Here is a 21,897-nt window from a genome sequence, read left to right on the forward strand (position 1 = left end):
GCTTGTTCCCAGCAACATTGCGTACTAGGATCAACGATATACCATTTTCAGTTAAGAGGCTTTATTTTTATTCTGCAGTGTATAGTATCTATTGCCATATTACATTAATGAGAAATAACTGGCAAACTCCTATATAAAAAGGGAAACTTCAAAAAGTTCTTTTTTAAATGTTTTCTGTAGTTCGGACATTATCTCCACCTGTTCAAAGCACCCCATTATTGTTTCAGTTGTGTATTGTTGTTGGCAGTGATACATTTTTGCACTAGCAGTAATCTTCCTTGTTTCAAAGAACTGCTGTGCATGTTGCATGTTTCCTGGTTAGTCTCTTTTTATTGAAACCAATGACTTTTAAGTGAGTAAACTCAGAAGTTGGTCATGTAAAAAATGGAAACCCAGTGTTCCATAGTGATTTCTTGAGCTTCTTCCTTGTGCACCAGAGGAGGGCACAGAGTAAACAGGATACTGAACTGAGCATCTTAATCTTCACCTGCAACCTTTCAGAAACCTGGCTTGGATTATTTTAACTGCCTAGATTGCTGATAAAAGCATGTGTTAAGTGTGGAAATGTTTTAGTCATGTTGTAGCCAGTTTGGTTTTACCCTTGTATTTATTTTCTATAAAATCCTGGGCTTTTAGCAGGATACTTAATGGATAGAAGATGAACATGTTGTTTGTTTGTTTGAGATGCAATGGAAAACTCAACCAGTTTAGTTTTTCCCACAAAGGTTTGTCTTACCAACATTTGTAAACACACCACTGATTTTGCAAGAGTGTCATTTTGTGTTGTGGCCCATCAAAAAAAAGTTAAATTGTATCTTAACATGACTCATATTATTTTGTGGAGTATTGAAGTGTATGTCCATAAAGTGTGTCAATTTTCAGGTTAATGTTTGCAATGCTCAGTGTCTCCCCCAAATGCAGCAGCGTTGCCCGTCCATCAGATTAATAGTTTTGTACTTCCCTGTTTGCGCATAACATTTTAACCATGGTTTAGCCCAAGCAAAGTGCCCAAGAAAAACAGGGCTCCTGGCTCCCTCCTCCTGGGTGGGCAAAAGAAAGACTTCGCTCGCATTTACTTTCATTTTCCAGAATCATGGCTTATTGCATACGAACCAGAGATTGTAGCAGAAAGCAAACTGTTCAGTTTCTAAACAAATAACATTCAAGCCATGGGTTTTGAAGCTGGCTAGTTTAACTAACAAGTTTGTTTTGAACCACAATCTCTGCCTTATATGTAACAAGCCATGGTTCTTTAAAAATAAATGTAAACGCCATCAAAGTCCTTCTGGTTTTATGACATAAGCACTAAACTAAACCATGGTTTAGAATTATGTCAACCAACCCAAAGATTTTCAACGGCCATTGTCGTCATACCATGCTCAGAGCAATGGAAGATGGGAATAAATGGAAAGAACACCTGCAATTCCTCTATCTCATTGAAAAAGGCTTGATTAGGAAAACCAGCCTATGTTTGTTGCTGTTCCATGTTTTCCAGCCTATGTGCAAACTGTCCTTTATCATTAAAACAACTGTAGACAAGTCACTTGAGTTAATGCAGTTATTTTTTGTTATATGGAACCTTCTCAATAACTTTTTAACGACAACTAAAAATATTAAAACTCTTAGATCATCTTGCTCAGTTTCTGGAATGACATGTTGAACTAAGGTTAACTTATAAGCTACATTCCCCTATCTTTACTTCGAAGTGTTCTCCGCTTCCTATAACAGATGGATATCTGCTCTGTGTTCTGTTGCTCAGAATGTTAATGGAAGTGGAACCCATTTTTAAGTCCTCGACATTTACACCAAAGAACAAGGATCAACAGGAAGCTTGGCAGAAATAAATGGTCTGTTTTTGCAATGAAAATGGGGGGGGGAATAGTCCCCATAGGATCTGCTGTTGAACACTTACTAATTTGCTCAAATATTGCCTAGAGTTTGGGTGGGTGAGAGATCCAAGTTTGCAGGTTAACTCCAAATTAGACTAAAGAACCGCCATAATTGATCCCTTGAAACGAGGCACAAGGGCAACAGAAGGGGAGATCACATTCAGTAGAAGTGCAAAGTAGTGCATGTACGGCCAGAAACCTTGAAATACAAATGCATTCTCCTTGGTAGTTATAGTTATTTTGAGGTTGACCGTAGAAAACAACTACCGTATTTTTCGCCCTATAGGACGCACTTTTCCCCTCCAAAAATGAAGGGGAAATCTGGGTGTGTCTATGGGGCGAGTGCAGGCTTTCGCTGAAGCTTGAAGAGCGAGAGGGGGTGGTATGCACCGGCCCCTCTCGCTCTCCAGGCTTCAGGAAGACATCTGCAGCCTAGGCAGCCCTGCGGGAGTTCCCGCAGGGCTGTCTAGGCTGCGGATAGCAGCCTGCTTCCCAGAGCGCCCGGCACTTCGGGAACACATCTGCAGCCTAGGCAGCCCTGCGGGAGTTCCCACAGGGCTCCCCACGCTGCGGATAGCAGCCTGCCGCCAGGCGTGAGGAGCACCCTGAAGCAGAGCGCCCCTCGCGCCGGGCAGACATCCAAAGCGTGGGGAGCCCTGCAGGAGTTCCCCGCAGGGCTCCCCACGCTGCGGATAGCAGCCTGCCGCCTGGCGGGCGGGGCACGCTGAAGCAGAGCGCGCCGGGCAGACATCGGCCAGCCCCACAAGCTCGGGTGACAGGAGGGAGGCGCAGCGCCGCCATCCCGCTGTTCCCCGACCTGGTTCAGTTTCCCCGACCTGGTTTGGGGGGGGGGAATAAAGGGGGGGGGAATTTCCCTTTATTTCCCCCCAAAAAAACTACATGCGTCCCATGGGACGAAAAATACGGTATGCTATAGCACAAAAAAGGTGATAGGAAAAAAAGTAAAGAAATAGCATGTTGCAACCACGGTTAAAAATAACTAGGAGTATTCTTCTCCCACACAAACACTGTATCCTGGGAGGTAGAAAAGTGCAACTAAAATGACTTTTGGGTTCAAGCCACTTTTGCAATGAAGCTCAGATCTCTTGAGGACAAAAAGATAGAAGAGACAGCAAAGAGTTATCTGTTAAATAAGAACTTCTGGCACTTCAAATAGGCTTGAATTACAGTTTCAGGTCAATCATAGTTTACTTCATAGATGTAGCTTATGGAATTTATTGCCACAAAATATGGAGATAGCCAGTAACTTTTTAAAAATAGGTTTATGAAGGGAAGAATTATCAAGTGCTGTAGGTTCCTATTGATAAATTCAGTCTTGATCAGAGGAAATAAACTGCCCATGCTTATCATGTCGCTGCTTGAATTTCACAGTCTTATATGGCTATGGTTGGAGACTTAATGATGCTAGACTCAATAGAAATTTGGCCTGGTCTAATTTTTTATTGCTGGCGGTCCGGCTTTTTAACTCCACCTTGTGTGCAGTAAGAGCAGATAGCATATTTTGGGAAGAATGTTACACAGAACCAAAACCCCACAGCAATGAAAACAAATCCAGTTTCTTCCAATCGTACTTCCTCAGAATGTATTTTGCCCTCACAGCTGAGGATTCCTTCTTCAGTTAATTGCACTACTTTACAGCCCTTTTAAAATGCGTGGGGTTTTTTTGGGGGGGGTATTGGGTAGTTGTTTTTATTTTGATTATATATTTTGTGGTTTTGTATTTTTATTTTGTTCTGTGAACTGCCTCGAGACCTCAAGTTATAGGGCAGTATATAAATCCACTAAAGAATAATACAGTAAGGAATGTATACTAAAATGTAGCAAGGCTGACTGAGAAGCAACAAGTCTTTACTTAAAATTTTCAGTCTAAAGAGACTGCTGCAAAAGAATCTCCCTCTAAAAGCATGCCCTGCCTGTCAGAATACAGATTTCAAGGGGTAGAGGGCAATACCTAATACTCTGTAGTTGCTGGAACAAACTCTAATTACCAGCAGTATAGCTTTATCAAAGCCAGAGGTTTTATAAGGGTGGCTTTAAATAAAAATACAAAAGGGAATGTTGACTTTTCTACAAAGTTGGACAGGGGCAGAATGGCTCCGCCATAGCTGGTGTGTTATCTGCTGCTAACCCAGCTTTGGCAGGTTATATTCAGACTTCTTTCTACAAAAGGTGAACTTACTGGCTATGATCTCCTCTTTTCTCCGTACACTGGATTATTGGGATTAACGCCTCAGGCAGCTAGGCAAGGGGCACCCACTTACCAAGAAGAGAGCAAAGCCTTCCAGCTACTTTATGTAATTGAAGCTAAAAGACCAGCACTGCCTTCTAATCTCAGATTAAGTGTTTTATGCCAGACATTGCTGTTCCAGGGCAACGAGGGAAATGCTACTGATGTAACGATAACTAACCGACTACTCTGCGTGCTGAAACACTGGCACTTGTTCCCTGAGGAAGGGCGCATATGAAATAACTGCTCCAAGGGTTAGCGTTCACAGTGGTCCCCTTAGCAACCTGGGCCTTCTAAATTATTGGATTACAGTTCCCATCATCCCTGACCACAGGCCATGCTGGTGGGAACTGGGACTCCAACATCTGGAAGGCCAGATATTAAGCCACCCAGGTCAGTGGCTGCTTCTGCATGACAAGCAATTTGCGTATACAGTGGTACCTCTGGTTGCGAATGGAATCCGTTCCGGAGGCCCATTTACAACATGAAAAGAACGCAACCCGCAGCGGCGCTTCTGCGCATGATGCGATTCGGCGCTTCTGCGCGTGATGTCATTTTGCACACATGCGCGGGCAGCGAAACCCAGAAGTAACCCTTTCCGGTACTTCCAGGTCGCCGCAGGACGTATCCCAAAAGAATGTAACATGAGGTATGACCACCACCTTACAGCACAAGTTGTGGAGCTTTCATCACATAAAACACATGCTTTAGTTAAGCTGGTGGTTTTCAACCAGTATGCCGTGGCATCCTGGGGTGTCTAGAATGATAGTCGTGGGCAACATGGGCCTTTGTCCCTCTTTCCCTCCCTCACTCTGATGCCCTCTTGCATCTTTGCCTCCCAAAGGCTTGTGTGGCCTATCCGTTAATATCTTGACCCTGCTCCACTGAATTGAATTTTCAGCCTTCATGACAGGGAAACGGCCAAGTAAACAGCTATTTTCGTGGAGGAGAGTCAAGATATTAACTGATATGCATGAAATTTCAGATATAGCGATATAATCCCTAGTGAGGCATTTTTTTTAAAAAAAAAGTTTTTTATGAACCGCCCTACTAACACCCAATGCTTTTCAGTGGAGCAGGGTCAAGATATTAACTGATATGCATGAAATTTCAGATATAGCTATATAATCCCTAGGTAACGGTAAAGGGACCCCTGACCATTAGGTCCAGTCGCGGACGACTCTGGGGTTGCTGCACTCATCTCACAGCTTCCGGGACATGTGGACAGCATGACTAAGCCGCTTCTGGCGAACCAGAGCAGCGCACAGAAACACCGTTTACCTTCCCACCAGAGCGGTACCTACTTATCTACTTGCCCTTTGACGTGCTTCCGAACTGCTAGGTTGGCAGGAGCAGGGACTGAGCAACGGGAGCTCACCCCGTGGCGGGGATTTGAATCGCCGACCTTCTGATCGGCAAGCCCTAGGCTCTGTGGTTTAACCCACAGCACTACCCGCGTCCCTAGTGTGGTAAAATAAGACCTTTGGAGCAGGCATTTTTAAAAAAGTTTTTTATGAGCCACCCTGGTGTGCAATGCCTGCCTGGGAGCCGAGTTCCCTTGCCAAAGGGGAGCCTTCCCTCCATGCAGGCCTGGTAGTGCCCATGGCTGCCTCTCAAGGTGAGTTAAGTTGTCTGCCTCATGTTCACCTTTGGCAAGTCTCTTGGGCTGCTAAGGCTGGAAGCATCCTCTTCCCAGGCCCCTGGGCATGAGGAAGCACCTCTCTTTGGGGCGGCTCAGAGACCAGGAGCGGCTGAGGGAACACTCCAGAAGGGAGAGTGTTCGAAAAGGGGTGAGGGGCTGCCAGCTCTGCAGGCAAGGGGTGACACAACTGAGCTCCCACAGCTCAGAGCACGTTTCCCCACAGGGAAGCCTTAGAAAGAACGCAGTTTGTCAAGGGAGCCATGGACTCAGAAAGGTTGAAAACTTGTGGCTTAAGCCATTGCTTGAGAACAGCCTGGGAGCTAAACACTAACGCCACGGCTGTGTACAATTTAAAATGGTCCCCGTGCTACAGCTTTTTTGTGTTCAATGTCCCAAAGAGCGTTTCTCTGATCACTTCAAGCTGATAGGCCACAGCACGGGAGTCTTCTGCAAGTAAGCCTGAAACGCCGCCTCTTTCCCCCATCTCTTCATGGCTGCTTTTTCGAGGATTGGAATCCCACTGATAAAATTGAGCAAGAACCACACCAGCAGCGGTGAGGTGACGCTGAAGTATTGCCAGCCACGTAGTACTGGGGTGGCCGACACAAAAAGTCCTGTCCACAGCAAGATCTCGCCCAGGTAGTTGGGGTGACGACTGTAAGCCCATAGACCACTCTGGATAAATTTCCCCTAGGGATTTTAAAATAAAAAGTGTCAGTTTTATTGTGCAGCCTAACTCCATAGCTGGTTCCAATTACGAAAGAAATTCTCTAGTTGAATATATGGGCAGAATTCGGTCGGCTTATCCAAATCAGTATCAGTGAATACCCACATACTAAGCAGGATCCCTTTTCCTGCCTAGCTACCTTCAGCAACTAATATGCATTGCCAATTCCAAAGCTAGCATCCCTATTAGTAAGATTGCTGTTATCACAAAGAGCCAATCTCCCCATGCTTGATTGGCTAAGATTTCCAAAGCAAGATTCTGCCTAATGAAGTGTCCCTTTTTTGTGAGAACATAGCTTTTCCTAATTGGACTCTTAGACATCCTACATTAAGGAAAAGGTATTTCAGTGCAGAGATGTGAGTATGTTGTCTCTTAGCCCAAGCTTTATTTGGGTGGCTCTGCAAGTTATTATTAATGTAAGAACAGTAAAGAAGTTGGAACCATGTCTACCTTTAGATTTATTTTCCTCTTGTTTGGTCTGTGTCTTTGATTCTTGCTTTGCCAGAAAAGCTAGCTTTTGATTGGTTTAAATGCTTCAAACAGATAAAACCATGTTACATCTAGGTAAACTAGCAAATTATGTTACATCACCAGTTGACTTGTACATCTAGTGTCTGTTATGCATGTGAGGTCAATTCCTCCATCCACAATCAAGTCAATGGATGGCAGCGGTCTTACGAATCATTGACCTGGCATTGCGCAACAGCACCTTAAGGTCATGTGGGACACCCTTGTTGAGACCTGTATTCTTCTGGTCAGGACCAGAGTAGCAGACAGGGATGGTCTTCAGAGAACGACTAAACATGCCTCCTTGGTAATGACATGGTCTGGTCCTAGTGTACAAACTCCTCCTGCCTGTGAGCACTGAGATCCTGTGTCCTACTGCATAGAATTATAGAGTTGGAAGAGACCACAAGGGCCATCGAGTCCAACCCCCTGCCAAGCAGAAAACACCATCAGAGCACTCCTAACATATGGTTGTCAAGCCTCTGCTTAAAGACCTCCAAAGTAGGAGACTCCACCACACTCCTTGGCAGCAAATTCCACTGTCGAACAGCTCTTACTGTCAGGAAGTTCTTCCTAATGTTTAGGTGGAATCTTCTTTCTTGTAGTTTGGATCCATTGCTCCGTGTCGGCTTCTCTGGAGCAGCAGAAAACAACCTTTCTCCCTCCTCTATGTGACATCCTTTTATATATTTGAACATGGCTATCATATCACCCCTTAACCTCCTCTTCTCCAGGCTAAACATGCCCAGCTCCCTTAGCCGTTCCTCATAAGGCATCGTTTCCATGCCTTTGACCATTTTGGTTGCCGTCCTCTGGACACATTCCAGTTTGTCAGTGTCCTTCTTGAACTGTGGTGCCCAGAACTGGACACAGTACTCCAGGTGAGGTCTGACCAGAGCAGAATACAGTGACACTATTACTTCCCCCATCTCCCCTATAGTCAAGGGCTCCCTAAAGCCAATATAGCAGAGAACCTCACAGCCATTACTCACAGCGTTGTCAGGGTTGCTTCTGAAATGCCACTTCTGTTGGTCAGCTATAGCCTCTGTAACGAACCCCACGGCCCAAATGCTCCATCCAAAATAGTCCCAGAATCCAAGGGGCTTCTGGTGTTTCTCCAGGTTCAGCAACAGAGTGGGAAGCAATGTTACAAACACCCATATACCTGTCAAAACATGAAGCCAGGATAGATTAGGCTGCATACATTTGCAAAAACAACAGGACAGACAAGACTGCGCACTTACTTGGGAGCAAGTTCCGTCTTACTCCTGAGTAGAACTGTGCTGTAGGCCTGTAACTTAGCAGCTGCGCCCAGAAATAATATTATTTATTGAATTTATATACCATCCTACACCCGGAGTTCTCAGGGCAGTTCACAAAACAAAATCAAAATATAAAACTGCAAACTATATAATCAAAATAAAAACAACAACCCAATAACCCCCCCCCAAAAAAACCCCCACATTTAAAAGGACATAGGATGTCAATCAAATCAACCAAAGGGCTGGTTAAAAAGGAACGTTTTTGCCCGGCACCTAAAAATGTATCATCTTTTCTTCCTCTTAAAATGTCATCACATTCCACCTTAAAGTCCAAAGTCCCATTAGCAAAGTCCTGGTTTGTATATGTTCAAGTGCATCCTACGTCTTCTGATATGTTCTGTAAGCTAAATTCTGCGATCTGAATAAATGTGACTGCTTGGGCAGAGGTTCCCCCCACCCCTCTTCTGCTAACCAACTGGATGGTGTTCCCCCAGAACATTAAGGCACACTAGACCCATTGATTGATGCAAGTCCTGCTCAGTTCTGGCTTCTGATTGTTAAAGACAAGCACCACTAAGAGAAACAACAACTAGAGTGAAGCTAAAAGATGGGAAGCACTGAAAGCCAGCAGCAGGGGAACGAAAAGCCCATCAAAGCAACAGTGACTTCCACTGCTTAAGGAAAAGGCACAGAGGGAGCCTGATGGATCTTGATGAGAAGAGCATTCCAGAGCTAAACAAAAACCATCTTGCATTCACCCAGTGGCTATCCTGAGTTGGCCTCGGAATTTGATCTGAATTCTCAGGAAGGTCCATATTACAGCAGGCAGCTCCTAACAAGGGTTACTGGACCTAACCCATTCATAGTAGTAGTAATAATAATAATAATAATAATAATAATTTTTATTTACATGCCGCCCATCTGCCTGGGTTGCCCCAGCCACTTTGGGTGGCTTCCAACGAATTAAAAACATTAAGCACAGTAAAACGTCAACCATTAAAAACTTTCCTATACAAGGCTGCCTTCAGATGACTTCTAAAAGTCAGATACAGTCATACCTCATGTTACAGACGCTTCAGGTTGCATTTTTTCGGGTTGTGGACCGCCGAAACCCGGAAGTGCCAGAACGGGTTACTTCTGGGTTTGGGCAGTCGCGCATGCGCAGAAGCGCTGAATTGCAACCCGCATGTGCGCAGACGCGCCACTGTGGGTTGCGGATGCTGCAGGTTGCGAACATGCATCCCGCACGGATCACGGTCGCGACCCGAGCGTCCACTGTAGTTGTTTATTTCCTTGACATCTGATGGGAGGGTTTCCATAAGGTGGGTGTGACTATTGAAAAGGCCCTCTGCCTGGTTCCCTGTAACCTCACTTCTCGCAATGAGGTTAACAGCCAGAAGGTGTTCAGAGCTAGATCTGCGTCCGGGCTGAAAGATGGAGGTGGAGAAACTCCCTCGGGTATATGGGACCGAAGCTGTTTAAGGCTTTAAAGGACAGCACCAACTCTTTGAATTGTGCTCAGAAATGTTCTGGGAGCCAATGTAGATCCTTTAGGACCGGTGTTATATGGTCCTGGCAGTCACTCCCAGTCACCAGTCTGGCAGCAACGTTCTGGATTAGTTGTAGTTTCCGACTCACCTTCAAAGGTAGCCCCATGTAGAGCACATTGCAGTAGTCTTTAGGGGTTTCAAGGTTAGTAGAACCATCTCTTTGAGCCCAGAAATAAATCACATGGCACACTAAGCATGTGTAAGTTAACTTGTTCAATGCTTCTGGCCAAATTTCACTGGTGAGGGGATATAGGTTTCAGTTCCAAACTATCTACACCTTCACCTTGCATTGTCCAGTATAGGAAGAAAGTGCCTGAGTGTTCTCTGACGCCGTTGAATCGCCTGTCATGTCCCTCCTTCAGGATCCGTAGGAAGAGGAAAAGCCCCAACCTGAGAATAGCAGAGATAATTGAACATATTTGAAATGGTGTTCATCATTACGTGGAAGCAACCAGAGCCTTCCTAGGCCTCAGATAACACCTGGCAGTGCCTGCAGCTTTGTGATTGCCACATTTTGGTGACTCTGGTCTTCTGTTTCAACAGAAGCCTAATAAAACACAAATATAGGAGAAAAAGCCATTTCTGGCATGGAAATAAGTCATGGGGAAAGCTATGTGCAATGCATTTAAAAATCAAAAACCTGTACTAAAGAATAATGCTGCAACCTGAACAAACTAAGCAAATCCATCTGATTGTGCGTAATTATTCGGCATTTTTACTGTTACAAATAATATGTTGCTTCTGGGAGGGATAAGAACCTTTGAAGAAAACTCGAGCCCTGCCACCGCCACTGAAAATTGCACCGAACAACAACTCTGATTTTAAATAGGCATTGTCCACACACTGTCAAACGTATCTTGACAACTATAAGGGCTAGAAATTTGTTCCTTTTTTGTCATTTTAAAAAAGCAACACAGCATGATAGCTAAGATTCTCAGGAAACCCAACCCCTACTTGTAATTCTGTGCTTGTGCAAAATCACAGCATAAATGCAGCCCACTTGTGTGGGATCATAGCTGGAGCTGCAGCCATAGGCTGAGGAGTAAATCAATTGGTAAGAAGTGACCGGATTTTAAAAGCCTTTAAAAATAAATAAATGCAGTGCTTTGATTTTTACATTCAGTTCCATCAACACTGTTAACCCCAGAATAGCATTCATTGGCAATTCCACCAGGCTCTCCTGGCTGCAGGCACACGAGTCGAGGTGATGCATTGTGTAATTGGCTCAAACTCATTGCTGCCTCTGAAACAAATGCACAGCTCATTGGAAACTCACCTGAGGCCCCAAATCGTCACCAGCCCTGTCTGGACCTGCTGCCGAAGATGCTGTGCGTTGCCCCATCTGAGGCTCAGGTGCGCCAGCAAGATGAATGTCCCGCTTCCTAGAGAGGCAGAAAGAGCAACATCAGAAGCTAAAACAGGCAAAAGTCATCACAGGGGCTCTTGAATGCTTCCCTGGTGTGATATGGGCCTTGCATTTCATAGAATCATAGAATTATAGAGTTGGAAGGGACTGTGAGGGCCTAGTCCAACCCACTGCAAGGCAGGGAGAGTTCACCTGACACGAGACTCAAACCCACAACCCTGAGATTAACAGTCTCATGCTCTACCGATTCTCCATCCTTGTACTGAGCTATCCTCAAGGTCTGTAGCAGGGAAACATTAATAGACTCCTTTAGTGCAGGGGTCAGCCAACTTTTTCAGACCTTGCAAGGGGCCGGACTATATTTTGGAAAAAACAACAATGAATTCCTATGCCCCACAAATAACCCAGAGATGCATTTTAAATAAAAGGACACATTCTACTCATGTAAAAACACACTGATTCCCGGACTGCCCGTGGGCCAGATTTAGAAGTTGATTGGGCTGGATCCGGCCCCCGGGCCTTAGTTTGCCTACCCATGAGTAAGAGGATGCTATATTCTCTCCACCCAAGTAGCGGCGACTGAATACTACTGTTTCATATTCCACTACATCTAATCGCTATTTTACGGATATTAGCCATTTGCAGCTTCTACTTGATCTCTGGCATGCTTGCTCTATAGAGCTGCCGTCTTAGAAACACGGCAGTGCTTTCTCTTTTTGGAATCTGAATGCTACTCTTATATTCCAGCCTGCCTACCCCACCCCACCCCAATAGCTGATTATGATGAAAATAATAATAAGAAATGAACATAATTTAAGTGTTTGGGTACAGAGGTTCTCGGTGTTTCTAAGGAGAGGGCTGCACAGACTTCCCACAACCGTACAATACTATGATCTGGCCTCAGTTACAATAGGCCTCTGACAGAGCTGAACACACTGTTTGTGAGCTAAAAGCTTTCCAGTCCTAGGGGGCATCGCCAATCGCTCCACAGGGCGCTGGGAAGCCAGCTATTTGTGTGCAAGTGGTATACCATACAGATTAGGCAATATTCACCCCCGTAAAGGGTAAAGGGACCCCTGACCATTAGGTCCAGTCGTGACCGACTCTGGGGTTGCGGCGCTCATCTCGCTTTATTGGCTGAGGGAGCCGGCGTACAGCTTCCGGGTCATGTGGCCAGCATGACTAAGCTGCTTCTGGCGAACCAGAGCAGCGCACGGAAACGCCGTTTACCTTCCCGCCGGAGCGGTACCTATTGATCTACTTGCACTTTGACGTGCTTTTGAACTGCTAGGTTGGCAGGAGCAGGGACAGAGCAACGGGAGCTCACCCCGTCGCGGGGATTCAAACCGCCAACCTTCTGATCGGCAAGTCCTAGGCTCTGTGGTTTAACCCACAGTGCCACCCGTGTCCCATATTCACCCCCATACAATGGCTCCAAGTCTGTTAAATCTCCCAACAGCCCTTGCAAGCAGGGCCAGAAATCCAGGATGATGGGACTGCAGTTCGGCAACATGAGGAGGGCGATACGTTCCCGGCGCCGGCTCTAAGGACACTTGCTCATACCTTTTAAAGTCAAAGCTGGAAGGGGGAAACTGGTACCCAGAGCCATCTAGTCCAACCCCCTTGCAATGCAACTTGTCATTGTACCAACTTCGCCTCTGTGACGTTTACCCCTGGTTACTGGAAGTCTCCCTTCAGGGGCGGACTTTGGTAATATGGTGTGCTGAGTGAGGACAAAATTTGGCGACTGTAAATATTTATTTGGCGCCCTCTTGCTAGAAGTGCATGCTCTCAACGCACTATGTCACAGTTGTGGCAACTTATTCCTGTCTGACAAGGGTCTAACTTTGAGTAGGTACCCATATTATTATTATTATTATTATTATTATTATTATTATTATTATTATTATTATTATTATTATTCACCCCATCAGCTCAGCATCCTGTACAGAACCACTCTCACTGCCCTAAATCCGGCGTTGCTCCCTTCTGCATCAGCTTCCAGCATGCTACCAGCGGCACCTCGGGTTACAGACGCTTCAGGTTACAGACACTTCAGGTTACAGACTCCACTAACCCAGAAATAGGACCTCAGGTTAAGAACTTTGCTTCAGGATGAGAACAGAAATTGTGCTCCTGCAAAGCGGCGGCAGCAGGAGGCCCCATTAGCTAAAGTGGTACCTCAGGTTAAGAACAGTTTCAGGTTAAGAACAGACCTCCAGAACGAATTACCGTAAATTCTTAACCCGAGGTACCACTGTATATCATATGCTCTAAAAGCCCAAAGGCAGCAGGGACAAAAGGGATTAATTTCCCCCTTGGCTGTTGAGACAATATGATCCCTCCCAGCAGCCCTACTTATTTTGATCTGTCAGCCAAGGCTTGTTCATGTAGAAACCACTCAGTAGGGTGTGGTGCTTTATAACCTTGGCTAGCGCAATACTTTGACTTAACCAAGCTTGGAGTCCTTTAAATAACAGTGCCTGGAGCGCAGGTTTAATCAATGTGAGTCAGTGGGTGCAATTCTCAGCACCCTTCTTTGCTTCTTGGGGGACCCCAGAGAAATTGGGGGTGCTGATATGACAGGGAAGAGTTGAAGGGGCCCGTAAAGAAAAAGTACCGTATTTTGCGCCCCATAAGACGCTCCGGCCCATAAGACGCACCTAGTTTTTTGGGGGGGGAAATAAAGAAAAAAAAATTTATTTCCCCCCCAGGTGCGGGGCTGGAAGAACCAGGTCGGGGAACAGTGGGAAGGCACGCTCTGCCTCCCCGCTGTCCCCCGAGCTTGTGGGGCTGGCGATGGGGAGAAGTGCACCAGTCCCGCGATGGCAGGCAGATCTCTGCCGCCATCCCGAGCGGGGCGGGACTTAGCGCACCGCTCGGGATGGCGGCGTAGACCTGCCTGCAGTCCCGCGACGGCAGGCAGATCTCTGCCGCCATCCCGAGCGGGGCGGGACTTAGCGCACCGCTCGGGATGGCGGCGTAGACCTGCCTGCGGTCCCGCGACGGCAGGCAGATCTCTGCCGCCATCCCGAGCGGGGCGGGACTTAGCGCACCGCTCGGGATGGCGGCGTAGACCTGCCTGCGGTCCCGCGACGGCAGGCAGATCTCTGCCGCCATCCCGAGCGGGGCGGGACTTAGCGCACCGCTCGGGATGGCGGCGTAGACCTGCCTGCGGTCCCGCGACGGCAGGCAGCTCTGTGCCGCCATCCCGAGTGGGGCGGGACTTAGCGCACCGCTCGGGATGGCGGCGCAGAGCTGCAATGGTCCCAGGAGCGCAGGCAGCTCTGCAGGGCCACCGGGAGCGGGGCGGAGCTTCTCCCCCGGCTCCCGGTGGCCGGGCAGAGCTGCGCTGGTCCCAGGAGCGCAGGCAGCTCTGCAGGGCCACCGGGAGCGGGGCGGAGCTTCTCCCCCGGCTCCCGGTGGCCGGGCAGAGCTGCGCTGGTCCCAGGAGCGCAGGCAGCTCTGCAGGGCCACCGGGAGCGGGGCGGAGCTTCTCCCCCGGCTCCCGGTGGCCGGGCAGAGCTGCGCTGGTCCCAGGAGCGCAGGCAGCTCTGCAGGGCCACCGGGAGCGGGGCGGAGCTTCTCCCCCGGCTCCCGGTGGCCGGGCAGAGCTGCGCTGGTCCCAGGAGCGCAGGCAGCTCTGCAGGGCCACCGGGAGCGGGGCGGAGCTTCTCCCCCGGCTCCCGGTGGCCGGGCAGAGCTGCGCTGGTCCCAGGAGCGCAGGCAGCTCTGCAGGGCCACCGGGAGCGGGGCGGAGCTTCTCCCCCGGCTCCCGGTGGCCGGGCAGAGCTGCGCTGGTCCCAGGAGCGCAGGCAGCTCTGCAGGGCCACCGGGAGCGGGGCGGAGCTTCTCCCCCGGCTCCCGGTGGCCGGGCAGAGCTGCGCTGGTCCCAGGAGCGCAGGCAGCTCTGCACGGCCACCGGGAGCGGGGCGGAGCTTCTCCCCCGGTTCCCGGGCAGAGCTGCGCTGGTCCCAGGAGCGCAGGCAGCTGTGCACGGCCACCGGGAGCGGGGCGGAGCTTCTCCCCCGGCTCCCGGTGGCCGGGCAGAGCTGCGCTGGTCCCAGGAGCGCAGGCAGCTCTGCAGGGCCACCGGGAGCGGGGCGGAGCTTCTCCCCCGGCTCCCGGTGGCCGGGCAGAGCTGCGCTGGTCCCGGGATTGCAGGCAGCTCTGCGCAACCCTCGGAGCCGGTCTCCCGAGGGTTGCGCAGAGCTTCCTGAAGCCTGGAGAGCGAGAGGGGTCGGTACACACCGACCCCCCTCGCTCTCCAGGCTTCAGCGAAAGCCTGCATTCGCCCCATAAGACGCAGGCACATTTCCCCTTCATTTTTGGAGGGGAAAAAGTGCGTCTTATGGGGCGAAAAATACGGTAACATTTTTTTGCCCGGAAGAGCTTGCTAACTATTTGGTGTCATTTGGGCTGGCCTGAATAAAGGTGGCTGTGGATTTTATTAACAACCGTTCCCCCTTTTGCTTTTTTAAACTGCGCCTGTGTTACTTGTCATCCCAAACGGGTATTCTTGGTAGTGTCGCCCGCCCCGTTGAACGCCCTCCCACCAGATGTCAAGGAAATAAGCAACTATCTTACTTTTAGAAGACAGCTGAAGGCAGCCCTGTTTAGGGAAGTTCTTAATGTTTGATTTCTTGCTGTGTTTTTGGAAGCTGGTCAGATGGATGGCATATAAATTAATTACAATTATTATTAGCAACACAGCCTTGATTCCGAAAAAGAAAGGGGGGAGGGAATGAGCGGGATCTGGCAGCTTAATTCTATTTATTTATTTATTTCATTTATTTTATTAATCGCATCCCGAGGGAGGTTAATGCACATTTACATGGACTGGAAAGCAAGGTTTCTCGCAAATACGAGAGGCGGGCAGAGCAGCGAAAGGGGAGCTGCAACAGGTCGAAAAACACGGGGAAGCGCGGCCGCACGAACCGCCCTGCAGCGGTCAGATCGGTTCCCCACGAGGTCCGCCAGCAGATCCCGCGCCGTGATCCATCCCAGGTCGGACCCGGAGCCCCGAAATCCCCGCTCACCCGCCAGGTCGAAGAACTTCTCGGTGCGCAGCGCGGCGGCGGCCGCCCACAGGCCCCACTGGAGCGCCAAGTCCGCGGACGCCAGCCAGGCGAGATGGACCAGCGCCATGGCGAGCGGATGTCCCGGAACGCGGCGCGGATAGAACCCTCCAAAGTATCCTAACTGGACGCCGCCAATCGCCGGAGGGCGGCTCCGAGTCGTATCCAATCGGCAGTCGAGCACCGCCCCCATGGGGAGGAGCACGTGGGCGACTGAGATTACTGCACTCTAGCTGTTTTATGAGATTAGCAGCAGCGTTGTTCTCCTTTTTATAACGCAGGCGCATTTGTGGCTAGGGTAACTTTTAGTATTTGCAGGAGATCAACGCAGTGGGTCGATACCAGGGCTGGATTTAGGTTTGATGAGGCCCTAAGCTACTGAAGGGAATGGGGCCCTTTATATGTCCAGCTGCCCTTTGTCAACAACAAATTGTCACTGTCTTTGTGTGTTGAATATATGCCATATGGTCATTTATGGACCTAATAGGTATCTAAAGTCGTTTGCACTTGCAAAATGTAGGCACCCTATATATAGAAATGAGCAAACCAGTGATATTTTAGGGAGCAGGCGGCAGGGCCCATGACTTACATCATAGGAACCTACACAACACAAAACACTGCTGCTATATGTTGGTTTTATTTTATTTGTTTTTTATCTTATATTTTGGAAATGTACATCCAGTTGTTGTTTTTTCTTTAAATCCCCCCCCCCGCAAGAGAGTGGGACCCTAAGCTATAGCTTGTTTAGTTTATACGTAAATCTGGCACTGCAAGGCAGCATCAACAGAAGTCCATCGTCCCTGATCAAGGGAATTAATAGTACCACTCGATCAATTTATCATTTCTTGTGTTTGACTAAAAGCTGCCTCAAATCCAGCCACAAAACCAGCAAATCCAACTAAGAAAGACCCTGAAATAAGCAACCATTTACTATAAATCAAATTAATGAATCCCCTGCAGAGTTTTTTATGTGACTAACACAAATACGGTACTTTTAGCGGCTTTTGCAAATAAGGCTGTTTTTATACCGTATGTGACAAGCAGGTGACAGTCAGATAATTGTACCACTCTATTAAGCCTGTGGTAAAACCACACCTGGAATACTGTGTCCAGTTCTGGGTGCAACAGTTTAAGAAAGAATTAAGTACATTTCTGAGCACAGTACAAAGTTTTGGTGCTGACTTTTAAAGCCCGAAACGGTCTTGGCCCTGTATACCTGAAGGAGTGTCCCCACACCCATCATTCAGCCTGGACACTGAGGTCCAGCTCTGAGGGTCTTCCGGTGGTTCCCTCACTACAAGAAGTGAAGTTGCAAGGAATCAGGCAGCGGGTCTTGTTGGTAGTGGCACCCACCCTGTGGAACGCCCTCCCATCAGATGCCAAGGAAATAAACAACTATCTGACTTTTAGAAGACATCAGAAAAGTTTTTAATGGTTGATGTTTTACTATGATTTTAATATTTTGTGAGGAGCTGCCCAGAGTGGGAGGCATATACATATTATTATTATTATTATTAATAATAATAATAATAATAATAATAATAATAATAATAATAATAATAATTAATTAAATTGATAAGCTGGAATGTGTGCAGAGGAGGGTGGCTAAGATGATCAAGGGTCTAGAAAGCAAGCCTCAAGAGAAACGGCTGAAAGAGCTGGGTATGTTTATCCTGGAAAAGTGGAGACTGAAGAGAGATGATGGCCATCTTCAAATAGTTTATGGTTTGTCACATGGCTAGGACTCTAACCAATGGCTTCAAGTTACAAGAAAGCAGATTCCGACTAAACGTCAGGAAGAACTTTCTGACGGTAAGAGCTGTTCGACAGTGGAACAGACTGCCACAAGAGGTTGTAGACTATCCTTCCTTGGAAGCTTTAAAGCAGATGTTGCATGGCCATTTGTCATTGATTATTTAGCTGAGATTCCTGCATTTTAGGGAGTTGGACTAGATGACCCAACTCTACAGTTCTGTAGAATAAATGTCTCTCTCTGTGCATGATGCAGTACATGTGAACTGAACGATGAGCTGATTATCTGGTGACCTGAAGCAGTCACCCCACCGACAAATTTGGTTGTGCAGTTTGGGCCTTTTAAAGCTCCTTTTAAACAGCAGCAAGTTCAACAGTCCTTCATCTGATGCTGTGATCGGCTGGGGAGGAGGGTCGGGAAGCAGCTGGGAAGGCAGCCTTGGAAAAATTGGGCCCGTCTGTCGATATGAGCAGCAACGCCTCTATTCGAGCCACTGGCAGCACTTTAGACACTGTGTGAGTGTCTGGAGGCGGTTGGAGGATGGATGGTGGCTAACAGATTGAGGTTGAATCCTGACAAGGCAGAAGTACTCTTTTGGGGGGACAGGAGGTGGGCAGGTGTGGAAGACTCCCTGGTCCTGAATGGGGTAACTGTGCCCCTGAAGGACCAGGTGCACAGCCTGGGAGTCATTTTGGACTTGCAGCTGACCATGGAGGCGCAGGTCAATTCTGTGTCCAGGGCAGCTGTCTCTCAGCTCCATCTGGTACGCAAGCTGAGGCCCTACCTGTCTGTGGACTGTCTCACCAGAGTGGTGCATGCTCTCGTTATCTCTTGCTTGGACTACTGCAATGCGCTCTATGTGGGGCTACCTTTGAAGGTGACCCGGAAACTACAATTTATCCAGAATGCTGCAGCTAGATTGGTGACTGGGAGTGGCCGCCGAGACCACATAACACCGGTCTTGAAAGACCTACATTGGCTCCCAGTACGTTTCCAAGCACAATTCAAAGTGTTGGTGCTGACCTTCAAAGCCCTAAATGGCCTCGGTCCAGTATACCTGAAGGAGCGTCTCCACTTCCATCGTTCTGCCTGGACACTGAGGTCTAGCGCCGAGGGCCTTCTGGAGGTTCCCTCACTGCAAGAAGCCAAGTTACAGGGAACCAGGCAGAGGGCCTTCTTGGTAGTGGCACCCGCCCTGTGGAACGCCCTCCCACCACATGTCAAAGAGAAAAGTAACTACCAAACTTTTAGAAGACATCTAAAGGCAGCCCTGTTTAGGGAAGCTTTTAATGTTTAATAGGTTATTGTATTTTAGTGTTTTGTTGGAAGCCGCCCAGAGTGGCTGGGGGAACCGAGCCAGATGGGTAGGGTATAAATAATAAATTATTATTATTATTATTATTATTATTATTATTATTATTATTATTATTAGTCCAGATGTGGTTAACTGCGGTTATTCAGTGATGACTGCAATACGCTCTTTACATGGCAAGAGGCTCGCTCCTTGATTATTGCACTTTTTCCAGGACTGAGTCCTGGCGTAGAAAAGACGTTTGGGGATAAAGGCCTTGACTCAAATGGAGATGTGGAATCCATCAATGCCAGGGGCTGTGCTGTCAGTGGTACAGCAATTTCTTCTCTCTTTATAATTGCCTCAACAATCTCTGTTTAATCTCCGCAGCTCATCCATCAGTGGAATGAGATCTGGGGATAAAGCAAGGATATGCACCACCAAATTCAAGCCATTTGTAATAAACCCTCTGCTTGCACTCCAGCCCGGTATACATAAATCTCTGGGTTTGTGGTTGTTGTTGTTGTTTTTAAAAAGCCCACAAAGACACACAGAGGCATGTAGGCTTTCTCGCAGATATCAGGCTTTTAATAAAATCTTGCCCATTAGCTCCGAACAGAAGGGATTTTTGCCATCTGTTGAGCCGCAGACACCAAGATTGACAAGGTTATTATTGCTGAGACGGAAATATTCGCTCTTTGTCCTTTATCTTTTCTGTATCTTCTAGCCGAGGGGGGAAAAAATACAAGGGGTCTGTTATTGCTGAAATACATCTTATTTAATGCTGCTTGCCTCAAATCAGCGGCAATCATGAGAAATTGCAAGGTCAGGAAGAGTGGAAAGCGAGATGAAAAGAGGAATTTATGGCAATGGAAGCTTGTGTTGAAGAGGCGAGAGACTAGACTGTTTGGGCGAGATGTTTATTAAGAGCCCGGCACCTCCAGTGCCCTCAGGATACAAAGGGGAACAGATTTCTCCTGCTTAGAAAGAAAGAAGGCAATAAGATTCCAGCAATTGAAGCTGCTATGGGCTATTTAAAAGTCCACCATCAAGATATACAGAAGCAACAACAAAGGGACAAAGAGAAATTACCCACAGGATGCAGAGAAAGGGGGAGCAGAAAAGCATGCCGAGGATGCCGTTATTAGAATTAATCAGACATATTAAAGGTAAAGGGACCCCTGACCGTTAGGTCCAGTCGTGACCGACTGGGGTTGCAGCGCTCATCTCACTTTATTGGCTGAGGGAGCCGGCGTACAGCTTCCAGGTCATGTGGCCAGCATGACTAAGCCGCTTCTGGCGAACCAGAGCAGCGCACGGAAACGCCGCTTACCTTCCCGCCAGAGCGGTACCTATTTATCTACTTGCACTTTGACGTGCTTTCAAACTGCTAGGTTGGCAGGAGCAGGGACCGAGCAACGGGAGCTCACCCCGTTGCGGGGATTCGAACCGCCGACCTTCTGATCGGCAAGTCCTAGGCTCTGTGGTTTAACCCACAGCGCCACCCGCATATTAATTTCATACAAATGATATTAGTAAATTACTGGGTGCCTGAAGAGCACAACTAGAATACTGTGTCCAGTTCTGGGCACCACAATTTAAGAAGGATATTGACAAGCTGGAACGCGGGCAGAGGAGGGCAGCCACGATGATCATTCCCAGAATTTGCTGACGAAAACCACGACAATTTAAAAAATGAATTCAAAACCACAATAAGGTTTTTAGTGTGGGTATGCCCAGGGGCGTACAAAGCGGGGTGCGGGGGGTTGTGGCCCACCCCAGTGTCATCCCTGAGTGGGTGACAAAATGTCACACCGCAGGGGGTGGCACTTACTGGGGGGCCTCGTCTGCAGCGCGCCCGAGCCATGCGTGCCTCCTGGGACGGACGCGGTGCCTCGGGGCCCCGAACTGCCCAAAACAGCAGCATGGGGCCTGCGTCCACCAGGCGGACTCCGTGGGCAGCTTGCTACGGTGCTCCTGTGGGCGGATCGCTCTGGCCCCGTAAGCGGATCACACTTCCCCTGCCACTCTGGGTGCCGGAGCAGCTAGCTACCCCCCTGGGTATGCCCTCCTGAGATCATGATTTTCCTATGCTAGTGTCGGGGACTGTGCTGAGGAGGGCTGCACTGAGGATAGTTCGGAGCCCCCCCTCCCCCGGATCCTGAATCTTCCCAGGAGCAGAAGGACAGTATAGATTTGGAACAGTGGTTTGCAGAGGGGCATAGTTCAGAAGGCAGAAGCTGGGAAATCCTGGATGGGGAACAGCTAAGAGAAGATGCGCCGGGAGAGAGAGAGAGTGAACAGATTCACTGTCTCTGGAAAGCATCCATCCGCTCAGCCCAAGGTCAAGAAGAGCAGATAAGGTGGCAGCACAGAAAGCACAGTGGTTACGAGCTCAGGTTACAAGACGCGGTAGTGATGTGGGTGAGTAGGGAGGAAGTGGGTGGAACCCTTAAGTGGGAGCACCGCCATTCCTAGGAAATGGATTCTTTGTTCTCTCGCTGTGATCATTAAAGTTTCTAATTGTTAAGAAGACTCCTTTTACTTTGTTCTGCTTATCTACTGCGGGGGTGTGAGAGGGAGT

General features: G+C 48.3%; 1 protein-coding gene and 1 long non-coding RNA gene across 2 annotated transcripts; both read right to left on the minus strand.

The window, feature by feature from the left end:
- Positions 1–3,105: 3,105 nt before the first annotated feature.
- On the minus strand, positions 3,106–5,339 carry LOC308580236. Its single transcript, XR_014004736.1, has 2 exons — positions 4,805–5,339; positions 3,106–4,578 (listed from the first exon to the last, which is right to left on the minus strand). It is a non-coding gene; the product is annotated as an uncharacterized lncRNA (long non-coding RNA).
- A 711-nt stretch (positions 5,340–6,050) lies between these two features.
- LOC308580188 (uncharacterized protein) lies at positions 6,051–16,390 on the minus strand. Its single transcript, XM_081181542.1, has 5 exons — positions 16,231–16,390; positions 11,102–11,207; positions 10,109–10,215; positions 8,006–8,178; positions 6,051–6,469 (listed from the first exon to the last, which is right to left on the minus strand). Exons 1-5 carry the CDS (start codon positions 16,337–16,339, stop codon positions 6,191–6,193), a joined length of 774 nt encoding a protein of 257 aa, XP_081037668.1. The 5' UTR covers positions 16,340–16,390; the 3' UTR covers positions 6,051–6,190.
- Positions 16,391–21,897: the final 5,507 nt, after the last annotated feature.

The sequence above is a fragment of the Podarcis bocagei genome (assembly GCF_964188305.1).
Source record: "Podarcis bocagei genome assembly, chromosome: 2".
Classification (NCBI taxonomy): Eukaryota; Metazoa; Chordata; class Lepidosauria; order Squamata; family Lacertidae; genus Podarcis; species Podarcis bocagei.